At 30.7% G+C, this 22,524-nt stretch overlaps 2 protein-coding genes across 4 annotated transcripts in view; one reads left to right on the top strand and one right to left on the bottom strand.

The window, feature by feature from the left end:
* LOC139090572 (zinc finger protein 12-like) overlaps nt 1–4,606 on the top strand; it is a 10,993-nt gene extending 6,387 nt beyond the window's left edge. The window contains exon 3 of the mRNA XM_070640330.1: nt 4,069–4,606. Within this exon, the coding sequence (XP_070496431.1) occupies nt 4,069–4,077 (9 nt within the window). The 3' untranslated portion in view covers nt 4,078–4,606. The remainder of the gene's footprint in view (nt 1–4,068) is intronic.
* Nucleotides 1–22,524, bottom strand: part of Oatp26F (Organic anion transporting polypeptide 26F) — a 26,176-nt gene extending 3,652 nt beyond the window's left edge. The window contains exons 1-10 of one of the 3 annotated variants that reach the window (XM_070640324.1): nt 21,698–22,524; nt 21,426–21,518; nt 19,447–19,711; nt 19,340–19,374; nt 18,937–19,014; nt 10,657–10,695; nt 10,509–10,572; nt 10,079–10,437; nt 6,086–6,402; nt 1,428–1,720 (exon numbers count right to left, since the gene is read on the bottom strand). In XM_070640324.1, the coding sequence (XP_070496425.1) occupies nt 1,428–1,720; nt 6,086–6,402; nt 10,079–10,437; nt 10,509–10,572; nt 10,657–10,695; nt 18,937–19,014; nt 19,340–19,374; nt 19,447–19,711; nt 21,426–21,518; nt 21,698–21,881 (1,727 nt within the window). In that variant the 5' untranslated portion in view covers nt 21,882–22,524. The remainder of the gene's footprint in view (nt 1–1,427; nt 1,721–6,085; nt 6,403–10,078; nt 10,438–10,508; nt 10,573–10,656; nt 10,696–18,936; nt 19,015–19,339; nt 19,375–19,446; nt 19,712–21,425; nt 21,519–21,697) is intronic. The other 2 variants (XM_070640325.1, XM_070640326.1) reach the window with 2 other exon arrangements.

Raw genomic sequence — 22,524 nt, 5'->3', positions numbered from 1 at the left:
TAAAAATTTTCCTTACAAAAACTAAAATTAAAATTTTAAAATTAAAAATTAAAATTTTAAAATTCAAAAATTTTAGTAGTAAAATCTAAAATAAAGTTTTAGGTGCTATGTTGAAAACTAAATTTTAGAATTAAAAATTAAATTTTAGATTTTTGATTTTTATTTCCTGTAATCAGGAGCAGAAAAATTTCAAAGAAGCCATTAATTATGACTAATAACATAAATGTGTGAGTAAGGAATTGAAAGCATGCATTGATAGTTGACAATTTTGTATCAACTTTTTCTAAATTTTTCATACAAAGTTGGCACATACTTCATCAAGTGATTTCTGCATGCTCTTGTGAAGTTTTATGAGAAAATTTTTTCTAAAAAATTAGTTTTAGAATTTTAAAATTCGGGTTTTAGATTTTAAAAACTAAAATTTTAGAATCTAAAATTAAGTTTTAAAATTTTAAAATTAAGTATTAAAATTAAAAATTTAATTTTTAAACTAAAAAAAAAATTTATTCTAAAACTAAAATTTTAGAATTATTTCTAAGAGCATGGAATCACTCCTATCTGAAGTGTTTACTGAACAAAGTTTAAATTTGTCGTAACCGTTAAGTAGTTTGAATTATAAAACTCCGGTAAATGACGAAATTCTTAAAAATCTTGTATGACGACTTGGAATTTACTGGATTTTGTTTTGTGGGTTTGGAACTGACCTTGATCCTATTGGATCTCGTATTTTAGGTCTGGAAGTGATTTATTAATCAATTACTGATCGCTGGGAAAAAAAATGCGCTTAAGTCCCTCGATCAATAACACGAGAACTTTTGTAATCAAAAATCAAAAGCAAAATTAAGACTATTTAAACTCTTTTATAGCTTCTTTTGTTGTCTAATTGATGCCTTCTTTTTCAATTCTCCTTAAATTGATTCTTTGTACTATTAATCAAGCTATTGTTTTAATGAAAATTATTGCTAAATTAACTCATCAGTTGCTCTCATTATAAAGCTATTCGTGACGCTAAATGAGTAAATAAAGATGTTTATTTGGTCTTCATGAAATGTTAACTAAATTAAATGTTATTTTAGAAATGTTAAAATTTTAAAGAACACGGATTATTCAAGTAAAATATTTCAAAATTCAATTAATCGAAAAATCAAATTATAAATGTGTTTTTCATCATTATATAAGAAAATTGAGAATCTTTAAATTAGTTTAATTAATAAAAAAATTAGCTAAATAAATGGGATTTATTCCAATGTTTTTATCATTATTATATCTTATTTCTTCATTTAAATAAATCTATAAAAACAATACGAAAATGATAGAACGAGATACGACCTAAAATATAATATTTTAGGTTTACAATTCGTCGTTGATTAAGTTTTAAGATTGAACAATTAAATTAATATTTTTTTAATAAATATTGTTTTACTGACCTTAGAGTTGCTGAGAGCGCTGGCATAGTTGAAAGAAATGTGAAAAACATAACGAAGAAACAAAAACATATGAATACTTCCAAATATTCACATTTTGAATCGCATATTTTATTTATAGCTTCATAAGATGAAAAATATTTGTCATCATTTTTTATTAGTTCTCTGTTTGCTGATTTAGAACTTTTTTTGATACAACTACAATCTTTGTAAAATTTTGAGTTGTTAGCTGTTTTTTCTGTTAAACATCCAGCATAACACGGTGAGAAATATAAAATATCATCTAATCCGCATATCTAGTTGTTAAAAAAAAAATCTTGACTAGTATATTGCGGATATAAACATAACGTATCATAAAAAGTTTCGCGGGTAGGCCATGCTTCGTTTCGCTTATATTTAACTCTGTCAAACAATGTTTAAAGTTCTCAACGTAAAATATGAAAAATTTTCCAATCTGAACAAATTCAACACATTCACATATGAAAACGGTATGAATAAAAAAAAAATTAGAAAATAAATTGGTATCCTGGGATTGAAATCCCTATCTAAATATAACTAAAGATCAGTAATGTAAATTTTTGAACTCGTACGATTTTTTAAAATCGGAATCCCGAGATTGACGGTATTCAAAAGATCTTAGGATTTTAAATTTTCTTTATTCAATATTTAAATTTAAGAATAAATTTTTTGCAAAAAAAGTTTAAACCTAGATAATTAAAATTTGATTACATATTAAAATTTTTGACCAGATTAATAAAAAATTACAAAAGTCCTCGTGTTATTGATCGAGGGACTTAAGCGCATTTTTGTCCCAGCTATCAGTAATTAATTTAAAAGTCACTTTCAGACCTACAAAACAAGATCCAGTAGGTTTATCGAAAAAATATACAATAAAAATAAAATTTTCTTATAACGGATTTCTGGGATTTAAACTTTCTAACGGTTTTGCGAAATTCAAAATTTTCCCGCCAAAAGTTGTTCATGTTTTGTATATAAGACAAGGCGATTTACTATCACCATTATTGTTCCTTGTGATCAAGGACAAAGTAATGAGGGCAACAACAAGAGGCAAACCAAGGGGAATCGTTTGGTCACTCAATGAACTTCTTGAAGACATAGACTATGCAGACGATGCCTGTCTGTTGGCACACACACACATGGACATGCAAGAGAAGCTCAAGGACCTCGAATTAGAATCAGCAAAGGTGGGCTTAGTGATCAACGTAAAAAAGACGGAAGAAATCCGAGTAAATGCTAGAAACAGAAACCCACTGGTTGTCGGACAACAAAACATCAAGCGTGTAGAACATTTCACTTACTTGGGAAGCAATATCTCAGCAGATGGCGGCGCGAAAAAGGACGTGGGCATGAGAATTCAGAAGGCGAGAGGTGCATTTTCAAAGCTCTCGAATGTCTGGAGATCCACCAGTATCAGCAAGTCCTTGAAGATGAAAATCTTCAATGCATGCGTCAAGTCAGTGCTGCTCTATGGTTGCGAAACTTGGCTTGTAACCAAAGAAATCCAGCAAAAACTTAGAGTGTTTGTCAACAGCTGCTACAGGAGAATTCTCCGAATTTGGTGGAATGGGAATCCAGAAGACTGGCCATCAAATAGCGTTTTATTGAAAAGAGCTGGACAGTAGGACATTAATCACGAGATTCTCATGCGAAAGTATGGCTGGATAGGTCACACACTTCGAAAACGTACGTCCTTTTGTAGAAACCTAGGCTCCACATCGGAGCATGGTTCCAGTAAGTATAAAAAAAATAAACATTAGCTTTGCAGACCTTAAGATCCATAGCTGCGCGTTTATATGCGTTTCATGGCTATCGGGAGTTTAACGAGGGAGGATTCGCCAGATCTCTCGCTCAAACCTAGACCTACAGTTTATAGTGGAATCCGAACCACTTCTTTGATGACATTACTGCCTGTAGCCTTCAAAGGGAGGCTGTGAGCCGCGTTTCCACTACATATGATTCGAAAAAGGACATGTGAAAAATTTCCCATGCCGAGTCTCGAACCCATGATCGCTAGATCGGTGTTGCAATAATTATGTACCGAAGTACTAAACCATTCCGCCACCGAGCCACCTCGACTCAGCCAGTAAGTATAGAAGACCAAAATTTATTAATTATAGTATATTAAGAAATAACGGTTTTCTGAAATTTAAACTTTCTAACGTGGAAAGTCTGGTTGCTGAGATCTCGCGTTCCAGCCGACCGAACAAAGTGTCTTATTAAGCTACCTTCTTGAAAAAAATTTCAAAAATGCGCTAAAAATATTGAAAACATTAATTTACACAATGGCCAATATATAATTTATGTTTTAGAGAATATGTAAGAAATTCTGGCTTACATTTAATGACAAAAAACAGAAAAGAGATTTTAGGTCGATTTTTTTTTTTTTTTTTTTAACATAACCTGAAGGAAATTTTAAAATCCCCTTTAATTTTCAATTCAGTAACTGATGTCAATTTTAAAAATTCTTGAAAAAGCGAAATTCACCCAATGATTCGTCCCAAGCGGGAATCTACCTTGCACGCATCTCTCGATTGCCGGTCAAGTCTGAGCACTTGGGCTTTACTATTGGAATTGGTAATTTGTCAATATATGTGAACCAATCTTTCTCAATTTTTATTTCTAGAGCCTTTAACTTTGAAGTTTTCATCTAACTTATTTCACAATCGCAGTGGCAATGCAACTAGAAACCTTATGAAACTCAATGGAAGTAAAAACTCCCTATGAAAGCTTATAACTAAGATGAAAACAATTTTCTCTAGGCCTAAGCGCATAGATGCAAAAAACTGCAGACCTGCGCTTCAGGAAAACTTAACCAATTATTTTAAAAACAAAAAAATAAATACAGGGTTATGCATTTTCCAACTGTAGGCCTGTGTATCTACAAAAATAGAAACGCAGGCATGCGCATCTTGGCAAACCCTACGAAAATGAAAATATATATATTTTTTTAAAAAGGCTTAGTCGTTCAAAAATTCAGTGTCAGAAATGTGATGTAATTCGCTTTTTTCTCTTTTCCTGGATATTTGAGGTAATTTTTAATTAGCTTATCTTGTATGGTTTATAAAAACGAACATTTTGAAGTATAATATGTTTAATAAAACATTATAATTAAGCCAAAATTTAAAAAAAAAAAAAATACTCGATTTCTGACACTGAAAATTTGTTACTTCTAAGGTGCAAAAATTAGTCAAACTTGTTCATTTTTCAATGCTCTACATTGTGAAATATCAAAATTTAGACTAAAACCTGTTTAAAGTAGTTAAATTAATGATTTTTTGCAAAAACGATATGAAAATTTTGAATTTTTCCATACAAATTTTTTTGTGTTTACAAAAACAAAAATATTCACAAATATGCTAAAAAAATTAAAATTAATCGCTTATAAATAGAACTAGTGGCTGTATTTTTATTGCCTTTTTATGTTTTAGTACTCAGATTATGTAATAGAAGTTGTTTTTTAAAGTTTGCAGTGATTTAAGTAACTGAAACTGAAACTTTTTTTTTTTTCGTCTAAGAACTTATATATTTTGACTTTGCATACATTTTTTTTGCTCCCGAGTTTCCAAAATTTTTGAAACTTTTATACCTTTTGCTAATTTTGATAAAATCCGTTTATACTAATATACTAAGGAAAATCTCTCTTTCGCTAATTTCGAGTTTATGAAATAAATTAAGTAGGGTAAAGAATCAAATTTTTGTGGTATCGAAATTTTTTTGGAAAATATATTTTACAATGCAATTAACTTTCAGAAAGTAAAAAAACATATGAAAAAAATGCTATAAAAATTATATTTGTATAGTCTAATGAAGTAGTACTTTACTATAACTAAGTTTTATTGATCCAAAAATTTACCCTAAAAATTCAAGTTTTTACTATAATTTTCAATTAAATATTTTCTTAAGGATTTATCACTGATTCATTTAGGAGTGGATTAATATGATAAAACAAACCATTTATTTTCACATTAATTACTATTAGGGGTGTCGATTATTTGGGTTTTCAGGATTTGTACAAATCCCAAATACACAAATCCTAGGTAAAAATCCTAAATCTTTAGTAAAAGCGAAAATCATCATCAATATTGGCTTTTTCTAGAGTTTAGCCTAAGCATCCAGATGAAGTTCAAATAAAAACCCAAGTACTTGGATACCCCAAATCCCAAGTACTTGGGATTTGTAATCGACACCCCTAATTATTATTAAACAGTTAATGTTAATTAGTTTAACTAAAAAAACACATTTAAAATATGTAAACATTGAATGCAATTTTTGTGGAAAAAATTTTTTGTGGTATTTTTTCTAAGAGATTTTTGGTTGATTTTTCCCTAAGATTGATGCTCCCCAATCTTATTTAAAATTTGAATTTTTTTTAGTTAATTTAACATTTCACATACTTTGCAGACTTAAATTAGTTGAATATAAGTCTGATAATAAATTTAGCTAATCTTCTTGAAGAATTAAGCTAGAAATTTACAATTTATTATTACTAAAAAAAAATTTTTTACTGCATAAATTATTTACCACAAAAATTAATTTCTTTCCCTTGATATTAGAAAGGTTTGGGTCGGTTAAAGCATTTTTACGATGATAAAAAATGTATATAAATATAAAATACTTACAGTACTTAATAAAATACTTACAGGTTCATATACTTTTTTGTTACATTTGCAATTAGAATTGCATGAGCTTTCCAAATTATACAATGGAGAACGTGTTAAATTGCTATGATTCTCTTTTTTTATTTCAGAATAAGAGTTTAACGAAGCTTTATATGGTACTGTTACACCGGCAAAACTTAGATTAGGGCATGATATTAAAAAACATCCAGAAAATATTGTAGCAAAAATACAACATATAATGCAAAACTGTATGGTTCCAGAGCAATTTAATTTTAACTTTTTAGTAAAGTAGCCTCCTAAATATGTTCCAAATCCACCAGCGTTTACACAAACAATACCTGTAATAAGAAAAGTATTGGGTTATAATTGTAATTAGGGGTTTCAATCCCGGGACAAAATCTCAATCCTGGGATTACGGGATTTGAAAATTTCAATCCCGGGATTACGGGATTAGAAAATCTCAATTTTCTAAAGTAACCCGGGATCCCGGGATTGGGTGATGAAAAAAATATCAAGATTTTAGTCGAATTCCAGTGCAAATGTAATACTAATAGTTTTATTAGAAATTTCGAGATAAAATCAAGATGTCAACACTGACTTTCTCAAAATCCCAATCTTGATAGATTTTTGGGATCAGGACATCCCGATTTCCACAAAGCATAATCAACACAGAATTTGCCTAAATTGTTGAGATCTTTGGTACGCTTTAACAGAGTTTTAAGAAATTACATACAAATGAATTGAATTTCTGCCCTTTTAAAATATTAACAATTTATTATGAATTTTTAAAGAAATTTTCAACAAATTTTTGTTATTTGATACTGGACGATTCTTTGGATGAGTTTTTCGGATTTTTCACCGAAAAATCGTTTTTTTTTACAATTTTTTTCCACTGAACTACTTAATTTTATTTGCTAGGATTGTTTGTTAGCATAAAAACTATTATATTTAGTTGATTAAAGGACCTATGAATCTATATTAATTAAATTATTCACGTTTTTAAGCAAATTTCTCGGTTTCACAAAATGGAATTTTCATCCGAAGAATTCAATTTTAAGGAAATTGGTGTAGAATATGCTTTAAAACCAAAACAAATATTAAAATATACATATTTTTCTATGAACTGATGTATTAAACAGTCAAAGAAAGTTGTTAATTAAAGCAGAAATTCGATTCTTTGTTGAAAAAAAGTGAAACCGAGAAATTTTTGAGCTTTTTTTTCCTAATCCATGACGAAAAATACCAAATGAAATTTTCAAAAAACTTAATTTTTCGTCTTAATTTTGCATTTTAATGTCAAATAACTGATAATTTAGTAACAATTAATGTTAAAAGACTGTTAAGAGTTCATTTAAACTGATTTAAACTATTAAAACATAACATTAGGAAGGATTTTTATGAAATCATTTTTTCGTACTAAAATTTAAATAACCTTGGATTGTAAAAGCTCTTTTTCAAAAATTCAACTCATCCAAAGAATCGTCCACATTTTAGTATAATTATTACTAAAGCTCAAGTTATGCTCGGATTTGCCCTCTGCTATTAATCTACCTACATTTTTTCGTTCAATCGGCTGTGTTCGAGATCTCAAAAACTAGAAATTGCACTATGATCTAGATTTGAAAATTTTGTTCAAAAATTCAATGTGCACGGTGATTCCACCGATGAATTTTTACACAAAAAATGATATTTCTCTTAATTTACTCACTTTTTCACTACTTTTAATGCCCTATATCATGTATTTACCTGTTTACTATCGTTATATGTCATCTAGTACCTTTAATACACTTTAATTAAGGAAATATTTCCATTTTTATGCCCGTTACTTATACTTTTTTTTTGGAATTTGTTGTTTTTGACATCATTCAAAACCAAAATTTAGACTATTTAAACACTTTTAAAACTTCTTTGGAAGTCTAATCGATGGTTCCTAATCTAATACATCTTATGTTGTGCTTATTAGGGCTCAAAACCAAGCTATCAAGCTAAAATTATTAAATATTCTCAATGTTGAAAAAAATATAAGTAACGAAATTCCCAATCCGCGTGAAAACAAATTTTTAAAATCAATATTATAGCTTAATTAACAGCAATTGCTTTGATTAGAATGCTGTTTATGATATTAAGTGAGTAAATAAAGATGTTCATTTAGTATTCTTGAAGTGTCAATTGAGTTAAATGTCATTTTGGAAATGATTAAATTTTAAAGAACACGGATTATTCAAGTAAAAATTTTCAAAATTCAACCAATCGGTGGAATCACCGTGCAGTATTTTTTGGGAGAAACCTAAAATTTTCAAAATCCGAATGACCGTTTTTCTGATGATGAGTAAATTTGTAATTTTTTGGTATTTTAAGTACTTTTAAATACTTTAAATTAAATATCTATGAAGGTCTTTAATTGAAAAATAGCATATCAGTTGAAAAAATGGTGAAATAACGTTAATAATGCGAAAAGTTTTGAAGTTTACACCAAATTATGTTGCACGACAAGAGTGAAAAAGTCAAAATTATGCAATTTTCAACATCAAATATCTCAAAATCGGCGTCGATCGGCATAGTGGCATTAATACATAAGGTAAATCTCTATTCGATCTTTCGATTCTTCTATATCTCGTGATGAGATTTGATGAGATTTTTAACTTATTTACAATTAAAAGTTTGAAAATTACGACATTTTTAATCAAATTTTTACTAACTTTAAAGGCATTTTTCAATGCATTTCAATGATTAAATCGTAAATAGCCACTTTAAATTAGCTAAAGATAGATGAACAGATTAATTTTAGTGTTTAAATGATGAGAATTCAACAGAAATATTTTGGGTTAAAAAATGTAAACAAAAAATGCGAAAGTTTGGGATCCATTTTCTTTACTTAGACAGTGATTTAAAGTCTGATATTTTGTGAAATGATGCATTATTTTTTTGTTGTTTTTTTTTGTTGATCATCAAACTCATCAAACACGATAATAAATAATACACAAAAAAAGTGGATTTTTACAACTAAATTTTCAAATCTAGATCATAGTGCATTGTAGAAAGCTCAGGATTGTTTTAATAGCTCAGTCATATCGAGTAATTGGGATGTCGGGCATTTATCCATAAATACTATAACATGCTACGGACATGTCGAAAAAGGTCGTTATTTTATCGTTTGAATTTCAAAATAACCGTCAAATTTTCACAAATTTTAGTTAAATTGTGTGTTTTTATAGATTTATCTTGATTAATTAAACAAGGTTTAATTGGAACAATTAATTTAAAAAATTGTATGTAGATCTAAATATTAAAGTAGAAATTAATATTATTAAATGATTTTGAAATCTCAAAAATTCAAAAAATAGATGATTAATAATGTTGAAATTAAACTTGTTTCACCGTAAATAATATGCATCACAAAATTTTCGGCACAAATGTCGACTACAAGTCTGACTGAACCTTTTTTAAAATATTTTTCATAAATGTCGACTATACATTTTTATAACTATAATTAATGAAATTTTGATTTCAATATAAAGTGTAAACAACTTTTTGTGGGAAAATTTTAAATTTTGCAAAACCGTTAAAAAGTTTGAATCCCAAAAAAACGTTATTAGTTTTATTTCTTAATTTATTATACTGGAAATTGTTTTAAAGTTTGGAAGTGACTTGGATCTTAATGGAATTTTTTTTTTTTTTAATGACTAGAAGTGATCTTGATTCTACTAGATCTTGTTTTGTAGGTCGAGGAACTGATTTATTAATCAATTTCTGATCGCTGGGACAAAAATGCACTTAAGTCCCTCTATCAATAACATGAGGATTTTTGTAATTTTTTTCAAAAATCCACCAAAAAATTCAATTTAATAAAATGCTAAAAAAACCAATAAATTTGTTTTTTTGATCAGCTCAGTCCTGACATAGGACACGCACTTTAAACCGAAAACCGTAAAAGCTTTAACCTGAGGAGAAGATAGGTCTAGCGACGGACTTTTAAAGAAAATTTTCTAAAAGGTAAATAAATTTTTAAATTACCCATTATAAAAGCTGATTTAATTGCTGTTACAGAAAATTGATTTTCTATTAGTTTTGGAAGAAAAACTGCAAACCCTGAAATAATTAAACCTTCAGTAGCACCTGCCAAGTTAAGAAATAAAAATGTTGGATTTTTTAACAACAGAAAAATCGCTTTTGGGATTTCTTGAAGTTTTGTAAATGCTGGTGCTTGTTGATTTTTGTATGCTTCTGACGTTTTTTCCAGTTTTTCTGAACCTGGAAGTCTCTTAGGATATGCCACTAAAGGAATTGAGATGAGTATGCATATAAATGAGAAGATGAAAAAACCTAACCACCATGCTCCAACCCAAAGTTTACTTTCAGGGGTCATTTGTATACTATAAAATAAAAAAACAGATAAATACATTTTTTTTTTGCCTCAGCAGATAGGTAATTCTTAAAATCTCACATTGACTGATCTGTTGTCAAAAAATCTGTATAAATCATTAACATTTGACCTCCCAATATATATCCTATATGTACAAAATATAACTTATATGTAATTGAATATGAAAATTTTAATTATTTTTAATGACGCATGAAAACTTAACACGTACCTAATGCTGGTCCCACAATTGCAGTTGTGTAAAAAATACCTGGAAAATATATTTAAAAAGGATTTTGGAAAATCGTCACGAGAGGACGGAACTGAAATTTGTAAAATCAAAAATATTTAACAGTTTACAAAAAAATTTCAGTTTGTTTTTCTCTCAATCTGTATATTTAAAGTAGGTAAACTATAAAAATTTTATTATTAATGTGTTAATATCATTATTTAAGGATTAAAGCAGCTTATTACAAAACAGCTTATTACAATTACAAAATTAAAATTTTATTTTGTAAAAAAATAGCATAACTGGGTGATCTTATTGATGGCAAAATATGTTTTAGTGAACAATATTTCCTATTCGGCAGTTCTTTAATTAAGTTTTTTAAGTTTTTGTTTCTACAGCCATTTTTTCTTAGAATGAAGAAAATTTTGACCAATTTTTGTCGATTATTTTCGTCCTTAAATACTCATTTTTCTTCATCATGAGTAACCAAAAATGATATTTTCTATCTATTTCTGTGTTTTCATGAAGATTTTAGCAGTATTTACTGCTTAATATTCGAAAAAACAACATTCAAAAAAACGACGTGTTGAATGTATTTTTGGAGGTAAAAAAATTTGTTTTTGGAGGTATTTTTAACGGAAATTTTTTGAATTTTTGTATAATATTTTGTAATAATATTTTGTGTGAATATTATTGTAGTTTTAAATAAATTAAATAATTTAAGTGTATTACTGGCTATTGGAGTGATCTGTTTATAAAAAATTAATGTGATCTTATGGGGAATCAAACAAAAGGATGATATGTCAGTGAAAATAGAATCAAAAATTTCACAAAAAACAGGATAAAAAATTTTTTAATTAATTTTATCGAATTAAAGTAGAGTACATAATCAAAAGTGAGAATCAATGCAAAAATCGAAAAAAGTAAAACACTGCAATTTATACCGTCTAAATTATTGAATAAGAATTTTTTTTCTAAAATATTTTTTCGTGAAAAAGAATCGTAAAGCAAAAAAATTACAAAAGTACTCGTTCTTATCGAGTTACTTCAGCGCATTTTTGTCCCAGCGATCAGTAATTGATTTTTAAGTCAGTTCCCTGTCTATAGAACAAGATCCAGTAGGATCCATATAACTCCCAGATCCTCAAAAACAAGATCCAGTAGGATCCATATAACTTCCAGATCCACAAAAACAAGATCCAGTATTATCCAGGTCACTTCCAGATTCGCAAAACAAGACCCAGTAGGATACAGGTCACTTCCAGATTAAAAAAACAAGATCCAGTTGGATCCAGGTCACTTCTAGACCAATAAAATGAGATCCAGTAAGATCCAGGTCACATCCAGACCTAAAAAACAAGATCCGTATATAACTTCCAAAAATTTAAGAACTTCATCATTTAACGGATTTTCATAATTCAAACCTCATAACGGTCAAAAAAAATTCAAACATTGTTCAGGAACACACTGTAAAAACATCGAAAAACATTGAAGAACACTGTAAAACAATGAAAAAACGTGTTGTTGTTGTATAAGAAAATGAAAAAAAAAAACTGTTAATTATAGTATTTATGCTTTGATTTGAAACTTTTAAATGCCCGGGGCGCCAATAACTTTATGAAACTGATCTTTTAAAACCATTCCGAGCTCTCTACGATGTCTAGTTTTCGAGATCTCGCGTTCCAGCCGACCGACCGAACAAAGTGCCTTATTAAGCTACCTTTATGAAATAAATTTCAAAAATGCGCTAAAAAGAATTGGAACTAACCAGATGTTAAAATACATGCCTCCTATATTACATACATTAACTACAGAGATTGCTTTATTGTATTTTGGGACTATTTTCTACAAATCTTCTCTTTAAATATTTTTGCCTCCATTTTTCTTCATTTGTTTACATTTTTTACAATTTATTTTAAAAATTTTTTACTCGTTATTTAAGCCTTTTTTTTACGATTTTGAAAAGTTTTTCCTTCCGATAAGCCACTGGCTTTATAACGTAAATTCAGGGTACCAAAAGTTTTTCGTTGCAAAAACGAGTCGGATTAATCATTGGGAGATGATATCATTAAATTTTTATAATTTGTAAGTAAGTAAGTAAGTAAGTATAATTTTATTACCGCGGAGGTATTTGTTTTTTTTTAGTCTGTTTCACAGACATCCAGTTAAGTGTTTTAATCATCTCCGTTCGTGGAGTTCTCTGTTCTACTTTTAGTATTAGGCGCGCGAACCTATTCATAATTTTCTGAAGGTCTCCAATCTGAGTTTCATTTAATAGGATTTAATAGAAATAATATTGATGAGCAAAAATTGAAATGGGGCATGACTAAGGAAGATACGTACAGTTTTTTACTTTGAAAATCTAGTTTATGCTCACAGCGCTTTAGGATGGATGGTTTCAAAATGCTTGACGAACGTTAAGTGCGAATCAATCACGATACCGAGGTATTTAAATTCGAAGACAACATCAATCTCTTGCTAATTTATAACTATCGGACTAGGGAGAGCTAGCGATTTGCTACTAGAAATCAGCATTGCCTTTGATTTGCTTATATTCAATGTAAGCTTTGAAAAGCAAAGCCACTTGAAAATGTTTGCAAGATCCTGATTAATCAATTCTTTACTTGGTTCGAGTTAATTTGGTTTGCACTTGATGTAAATAAGCATGTCGTCAGCGAAAAGCTTGACTTTCGTATGATTAACTACATGAACGATATCATTCACGAAAATTATAAAAAGAACGCGCTAAACTGCTGATCCTTGGCAAATTCCAATGTGAATTGGTAGTAAATCAGAGATTTCATTTTGAAATCGTGTCTGCTGGAAACGATTGGATAAATATGAACTAAACCATGCGACATTGTTCTCATCGCATCCGTATAAGGATAAATTATGAAGTAAAAGCATTCGGTCGACAGTCTCAAATGCCCTCTTGAGATCAATGAAAACCGCTATGATGCCTGAATCTTTCTCAAGTAATTGTGAAATATACGTTTTGATCTATTATGGGGATCTGGAATGTGAGCTGGATAACGCTCTGTACGAAAAGTTCGTTTAATTTTTTACAGATAATGTTTGCATCAGTCTCTAATTCTTCATCGAACTTTACAGCGCTCAAGCTATTCTTATCATTATTATCGTAAATTGATTTTAAAGTCTTCCAAAGTTTTCTTGGATTGTCCCTATTTCTTGTCAATTCTTTTTGAATGAATGATGATTCTGCGCATCTCAATCTGTTCTTGTATTGATTTCTTGCACTGATGAAAGTCTTCTAGTCTGTATCCGATTTAGAATGATTCCAGCGCACCTTACCTTGGATTTTTTTTTTTATTTTGAGATCATGAAGATCATTATCAAACCATTTGACTGAGGATTTACGCTTCACCTTCTTTGTCGATAAAGCGGACTCAAGAAAATCCGATAAGGTTTTACTTATGAAATTAAATTTGCTATTAACATCTATGAACATGTTAAAGGGATTCCAAACGATTTGGACCAATCCGTATATGAACAGGTCATTTCATGATCAGCGCATTTACGTGCGAATAAATCAAGGACGATCCAGTTATGATCGGCGATAATACAATCATTACGGACGACAGGTTTTAGGTTCTTTTTATTGGTAATCACCCACCAGATTAAACGATCTCAACTTTCTAATTAAAGCGGCTGATTTTGTTTTATTGTTGAAGTCATAATTGACGTCACCTATCAAGTGAAAATTAGGAGAAATTCCTGCCAGCGATTCGCATGTTCGTTCTATGAAATCAATAAAATCACCATGAGTCGAATTATGACCTCTGTATATAAGACAAAAAGTTTCCTTTGAATAACCGAATAGGATTTTAAAGGACATTGACCAAATATTCAGCTCGCTAAATTGACTAAAAACATCAACTTTAATAGAATTGTGAATGTAACTTGCAACTCCTCCAGTATGCCTATTTTGGGAGTCTACTCTAAATAACGTGTAATCTTGTATATGTAATTCATTATCATTTATGTTGGATATGGTTCGTGTTTCTGAGAGCATAAGTATCTTAGGCTTAACGTCACGCATGAAGATCTTTATTGAAGGTAAGTTTGCTATAAGTGATTGACAGTTAGTGTACCAGATGAGGTGGAATTTTGATTGCTATGCGGATCTGCTCATCGCGTTTCTTAGCCTCGCCAATTTCTCGAGCATTGTTGGACATTTGTTACTGAATGATGGGTGATCCGGACTAATATCAACATGGTATTTTGATATTGCCTCGGAGCAGTTGATACATTTTGACTCCACTGATTGACATTCGGTAGATTTGTGGGACTCTGCGCATTTTGGGTAAATATCAGATTGTGCCTTGCAATTTTTTGCCATATGACCGAGACGGGAGCATTTAAAGCATCTGGTAACCGAAAGTGCATCGAAGATTCTATACTTTTTCCACTTTATATTAATGTGTCCTTGTTCCAAAGCACTTTTATGCGATTTAGGATCGACCTGTAATATGAGAACGCTGAATTTGTCATCGGTACGATACGGTGTCTCCTTTACGATCTTCAAGTTACTGTGCTCTTTGTCAATGAAAACGTTTTGATTGATAACTGCGTTAATAATCTCTTCGTGGGTGCTACTTGACTTTTCAAACCTGATCAACTTTAGATGCCGAGTATCGTTTGTACATATCGTCACGTCGAAATCATTTGCCAGTTTGTCCTTCACTGACGCTGCAAAGGCGGCACTATCGGAATTTCCTGATTTTAGGATTACTTTGTTATTATGCGTCGCTCGCAAATCGGTGATTTTGCTACTTTCCGGGTTGATGGAGCTTCTTACTTTCTCCTTCAGCTTCTCCGTATTCATTTCTGGGTCTTTTGGCGTCAATACCAATGTGGATTCTTTAAGAACTTCTGAGAATGAAGGGGCCTTATCGGGAATTACTGAGACATTAGGAATAACTTGACTAATTTCTGACTGCATTTTCTTCAAATCTTTGACTTCTTTGATGACTTCAATCATTGTTTGATTCATCAATTTCAGTTCGTCCTTAATATTACAAGCAGTCATTGAAAATGAAGTTAGTGAGGGGACGCATTTCGGGCAGACATATCGAAAACCGGACATTTCTGCAGTTTTGATGAACTGATCATCAATCTTTGCATTACGAAATGCCTTGTTACATGTGTGTGTTAGATATTTGCATATCGAACACTGTGCAAAATGACCAATTTGGTCTTCTACCTTACAATTAATACAGTCTTTCATTATTGGGGTAGACATTCTGAAATGATTATATTGTACTTATCTTACGATTAAACGCGTTCTGTTCTTGCTCACACGGTGACTAATTATGTCAAATTTATGTATATAGCGAACGATCCCTAACACTAATACTGATAACACGACCGTAAATGATTTTAGAATCGGGATTAAGTTAACTTGAAATTATTAATAGCTTAAAGTGGATTTAGATACTGAAGATTCACTTGAGTATAGCCGTTTTATTCACTAAAGTTATGTATAATTTATGCCAATTGCGATAACTGATGTTTATTTTATTTTATTTGAGTGACTCTGATTATTCCTTTAACTACCACACTGATACACTAACGTAAACAAATGCTAGAATAAATTTAATTAAAAATTTAGACGATTTTGGGTTATTGAACGACTTTAAACATTTGGATATGTTGCGCAGTTTTATAATTTACGATACTATAAGCATAGAAAAACTCTTGAGGATTACTCTCTATGATTTGCAAAAAAACTATTTAATTTTGGTTTGCTTGTGTTAGTTAGGAAAATAATCACGAAGACAATTTGCAAATTTAGAGCTTATGCTTTGTCTCTAATGCACTTCCCCGAGTATACAAAGAGCGTGCTCAGTTTTGTGAGTACGCTTCTGAGCATGCTCAAATTCATCGTTTTACGTGCTCACCTTAGCATGCTCAACTGAGCACGCTCATGAGCACACTCTGAATGTGCTCTCGAAAAATATAAAATTTTTTTGAGCGTGCTCAGGTGAGCACGTTCAACTGAGCATGCTCATGAGCATACTCAAAATCAAAATGTTGATGTACTCACCTGAGCACACTACTGAGCATGCTCTTGAGCACATCTTAAGCATGCTCATGCAAAATGGCATTTTAAGTATTAGCATGCTCATCTGAGCATACTCTTGAGCATGCTCCTGAGCATATCTTGAGCATGCTCGTGTATTATGTCAAATTTAATTTTAACGTGCTCACCTGAGCACATCGTTGAGCATGCTCATGCATTATGTCAAATTTAATTTTAACATGCTCACCTGAGCACATCGTTGAGCATGCTCATGAGCACATCGTTGAGCATGCTCATGCATTATGTCAAATTTAATTTTAACATGCTCACCTGAGCACATCGTTGAGCATGCTCAAGAGCACATCCTGAGCACAACGAGAAAATGTGGTTTATGAAATTTCAGCGTGCTCACCTGAGCACATCGTTGAGCATGCTCAAGAGCACATCCTGAGCACAACGAGAAAATGTGGTTTATGAAATTTCAGCGTGGTCATCTGAGCACATCATTGAGCATGCTCAAGAGCACATCCTGAGCACAACGAGAAAATGTGGTTTATGAAATTTCAGCGTGCTCACCTGAGCACATCGTTGAGCATGCTCAAGAGCACATCCTGAGCACAACGAGAAAATGTGGTGTATGAAATTTCAGCGTGCTCACCTGAGCACATCGTTGAGCATGCTCAAGAGCACATCCTGAGCACAACGAGAAAATGTGGTTTATGAAATTTCAGCGTGCTCACCTGAGCACATCGTTGAGCATGCTAAAGAGCACATCCTGAGCACAACGAGAAAATGTGGTTTATGAAATTTCAGCGTGCTCACCTGAGCACATCGTTGAGCATGCTCAAGAGCACATCCTGAGCACAGCGTGGAAATGTAGTTTATGAAATTTTAACATGCTCACCTGAGCACATCGTTGAGCATGCTCAAGAGCACATCCTGAGCACAACAAGAAAATGTGGAAAATCTTGGAAAAATCTATGAAAATTATCCACCTGAAAATACAGTGAAACACCGAAAAAAATAACCAAAAACTTTTAAAATTAATCAGTAAAATTCATAGCATTTATATATGGTTTTTGCCAAATATAAATTATTAGGTAAAATACAGCGGTGGCGTAATGGTTAAGGCGATGGTCTTATATAGCAACGAAGCGGTCTCAGGTTCGAATCCAGTTAAAAGCGAAATTTTCTAACTTTGGTTTTTTCAGATTATTAATTAAACAGAATTTATTACAAACACATTTTCTAATAGAACTAAGGGGCCGTTCACTTATTACGTTCGCTTTTTAGGGGGGAGGGGGGTCTAAGATTTTGTAACAGCCTCAACCAAAAAATTTTTTTTGTAACGACATTTTGTAACGAGGGGGGAGGGGGGGTCTAGAAATTCGTTTTTTTGCGTAACGTAATAAGTGAACGGCCCCTAATATTATATGATTAAAAAAAGTACATTCTCTATCTCTCTTCCATAAGTGAAAATTAATTAATTTTTTTAAATTTTGCATATTTATGCATGCTTAGTGAGCACGCTCTAGAGCATACTCAATGAGTGTGCTCTTGAGTATGCTCATTGAGCATGCTCCTAAGTATGCTCTGAGCATGCTCAACTTTATGTCACATGACACTTTTCAAAAAATGTCTCATGTCACACCACATTCTAGAGCATGCTCACGATGTGCTCTGAGCACGTTAAAAGAGCATGCTCTCTGAGCGTGCTCAGAAGCGTAAAGTAGTGACATCAGGTTTTGTATGAAAGAGCATGCTCACACTAGCGTGCTCAGCGAAAATTTGAGCATGCTCTTAGCGTGCTCTTTGTACACTCGGGTTCACTATCAATTCATCATTTGATCACTTATTATGACGATGCTATAGGAATATGTCACTTATGCGAAGTAATTTCTTGCAAAATTCGATTTGAACAACAGAAAAAAAATTTTTGGACAGCAACACAGCCGAATTTTTTTGATTTCGATGATTTTGTATGGAAATTTTCGTGGCAATATAAAAGTGATTTCTGATTGCGCTTGTGAAGTATTTCAAAAGTAAATAAAAATTCCGTTGTTTATAGGACAAAAATTGTAAATAAACGACTCTTTAGTGAAAAATCAAAAAACTCATTATCATTTGAAATCAAATTGAAAAAAAAAACTTAATAATAAAAATTGGTCTGCTATCTTTAAATTGTTTGTTATGTCACATTCAAGGATATTATTATAATTAATTTTATCTAACTGACTCACCTAAATAAATGCTAGACATTTTTTTAGATACATTCTCATCAATATAAGTTACACCCAATGTATAAAGTGGTGATGCTCCTAAAATAAATAAATTAATCAATGTATTAGATATACTTAGATGCTTGTCATTATGGAAAAGTAATGCGTGCAGCTACACGGAATAAATCAACAGGGATATTTTATTGCGAATTCGAATCAGTAAAAGTTGGGATGGACGTGAACATCAAGAAGACAGAAGAGATTCGAGTAAATGCCCGAGCTTTCCAACGTATCCACCAAACGTACACCAACATCATGAATTGATTCACATTTGTTTTATTAATCAATTATTGATCGTTAAGAAAAAAAATGCTCTTAAGTTCCTCGAACGAGGTCTATTGTAATATTTTAAAATTTAACTAACCTGTTCCATGGAGAAGTTGAGCAGTAAAAAACAACCTATAATACACATACCATTGGTTTCTTTTATTAAAAAAAATCATGAATAGAATAAAATAAATATTGTTTTACCAAACAGTCCATGAAAGATTTTCATCTGTTGTTCTATTAGTGCATTCTCTCAAAGTCTTGTTTTCATAGACTGATTCTATACAAATGCTTTCTTCTTGTTTATTTACTTTGTAAGGCCCAACAAGGAATTGGGGTAAGGAAAAAATTAAAAATCCGAGTCCCATTATTATAACACCATAGCCAACCCATTTTAATTTCGACGATCCAATACGTCCTCCAAAATACGACACAGGAATAAGACAAAAGAAACTTGCAACATCATAGCCTTTAAAAGTTAAACAAACAATTAAAAAAAATGCTAAAAATGCTGCTTATTACGTTACGCAAAAAACGAATTTCTAACGCATTTTTGTCTTAACAATCAAAAACTGAGTGCCAACGAGTTATTTAACAGCAATCGAACGACCGATCTGTCCGATCGGGTTTTCGGTGATTCCACCGATGAAATTTTTCACAAAAAATGATTTATCTCTTAATTCACTCACTTTTTCACTACTTTTAGTGTCCTACATGATCTATTTTCCTATTTACTACCGTTATAAATTATATTATAACTTTAATATACATTAGTTAAGGAAATATTGCCGTTTTTATGCCCGTTACTTATACTTTTTTTTTTTTTTGGAATTTGTTGTTTTTGACATCATTCAAAAGCAAAATTCAGACTATTTAAACACTTTTACAGCTTCTTTGGTGGTCTAAACGATGGTTCCTTTTCTAATGCATCTTAAATTGTGCTTATTTGTAATCAGCATCAAGCTATTAAGCTAAAATTATTAAAAATTCTCAATGTTGAAAAAAAGTATAAGTAACGAAATTCCTAATCCGTGTGAAAACAAATTTTTAAAATCAAAATTTTAACTTAATTAACAGCAATTCTTATGATTAGAATGCTGTTTATGATATTAAGCAAGTAAATAAAGATGTTTATCAGGTATTCTTGAAATGTCAACTTAATTAAATGTCATTTTGGCAATGATGAAATTTTAAAGAACACGGATTATACAAGTAAAAATTTTCAAAATTCAACCAATCGGTGGAATTACCGTTTTATAAAGCTGCCTTTTTTTTTTTTTCAAAAATGCGTTAGAAAGTATTATTATATTTTTATTAGAATGGAATTTTAATGGCAATGATTTTTTAAAAAAAATTTTGATTTTGAATCAATTTTTCTCATGAGGGTGATTCCACAGATAATTGATAATTCGTGGAAGTGTCTTTGACCTTACTGGATCTTGATTTTAGTTCGTAAAAGCAACTTAGACTCTGCTGGATCTTGTTTTTAGTTCAAAGTCATTTCTACAAACAAAAATCCAGATCCAGTAAGATCAAAGTCACTTCCACGTACCAACAAGATCCAGTGCAGTGTCTTTGCACTTCGCCAACATTAAAGCAAGATCCAGAAAGATTCAAGTAATTTCCAAGAATCTATCATAAAAAATAACAAAATCGTTGGGACAAAAAAAATAAAAATATGCTTTAATCGCTAAAATATGCAAATATTTAGCCGTCGACATTAGTGACTTGGATCTATGACCCCTGAGAAAACCGAATTTCAGACTCTTACTTAGGGTGAAAACCAGCTTAAAAATCCAATTTAAAGATGAAAAACTATTGGAAAAGTAGATTTTAAAAATAAAAAAAATTGATGTGTAATTTCACGACGCTGGCGTTAAAATTCAAAAAAAAAAATAACAATAAAAAAATCGATCAAAAATGCAATAATAATCGAGATCAATCGATATGTAATGCTGGTGTAACGATGAAAAATTATGAACGTAGTTTAGCATTGATAAGTGTCAACTTTTAATGTGCTTTTTTTGGCTAATTTAAGTAGAGTTTCCAAAAAAGGGTATTAAAATTCAAAAGTATTTAGATACATAATTTGTTGAATATTTATTCAAATTTTATCAATTTTCTCATTTCACGGGAACGGTTATTTTGGAATCCCTAAATATAAGTGAAATATTTTTACTTACCACTTGCAATAAATCCAGTTTCCCTTGATTGCAAACCAAAACGTCGCTCAATTGTTGATATTACAACATTTATGAAACCATTAACAACGATTCCTTTTGAACAGAAATTTTTATCAGTAAACAAATATATTATGGGAGTAGTAAAAATCCTTTCAAACAGCATAAGCTTGAAAACAAAAGTTGCACTCATGGATAAAAGGTTTTCAATCTTTATTATGTGGATAATGCCTCTGGATGGAATATCACTTAAAAGTATATTAAATATATAGTACCTTGCACTGCGCCTGCTATGCATAAAAACAATAACATCCATTTTGGATTCATAAATCGTTGGAGGAATTTAGGTTTAAATGTATACCATCCACAAGTATCTTGAATTATGTCATCATTATTAATCATAATTTTCTCGGGTTCATCAATTGACGATGATGGATTTATTGTGATTTTATTATCCATAATTGAAAAAAATCACAATTTGAGTCATAAACTTAATTTTGTATAGTTATGGTCGAATTTTCAAGTAACTGACACTAAACGCCTACTATTTCCGTATTTTAATTTAGAAGTTCTCTTTTTTAGATAATTTTATATTTAATATTTATTCACAATGTAATAAAAGGGCAATTCTCCTTTTTTTTCAAAATTTTCGACTTTTAATCCATTTTTCTCCTATTCTATCAATATTATAACTCCGTTCTTTATACATTCTTACGGAGTTTGGGCAGATCTTTATTTCTGATTATTGAATATCTAATTGTTGTTCACCGACTTGCTTTATTTAATTAAATATTTCAATTTTTATGCAGGTTTCTCGGAATCAAAATATCAAATTCCGACTTTCAACATGAATATTTCGCACTTTTTTCTAGGGGTGTCGATTACAAATCCCAAATACTTGGGATTTGTGGTATTTTGTAAGGATTTGGGGTACCCCAAGTACTTGGGTTTTTACCCAAATCCTTGTACAAATCTTTATAAAATGGATTTTTTTATATATTTTTTTAATAACTGTCATAAAAAAATTAAGGCAAAAAATTGCATTTTTAGTGTATTTAAATTATGAAATACTGTAATTTTCTAGGATTTGAAATCTTTTTTA

Source organism: Chironomus tepperi, unplaced genomic scaffold, assembly GCF_022539635.2.
Source record: "Chironomus tepperi strain 1889 unplaced genomic scaffold, CSIRO-AGI_Ctep_v1 contig_219, whole genome shotgun sequence".
NCBI lineage: Eukaryota > Metazoa > Arthropoda > Insecta > Diptera > Chironomidae > Chironomus > Chironomus tepperi.
The sequence above is the reverse complement of the archived record's forward strand: the minus strand, read 5'-3'. Positions and strand labels throughout refer to the sequence as shown.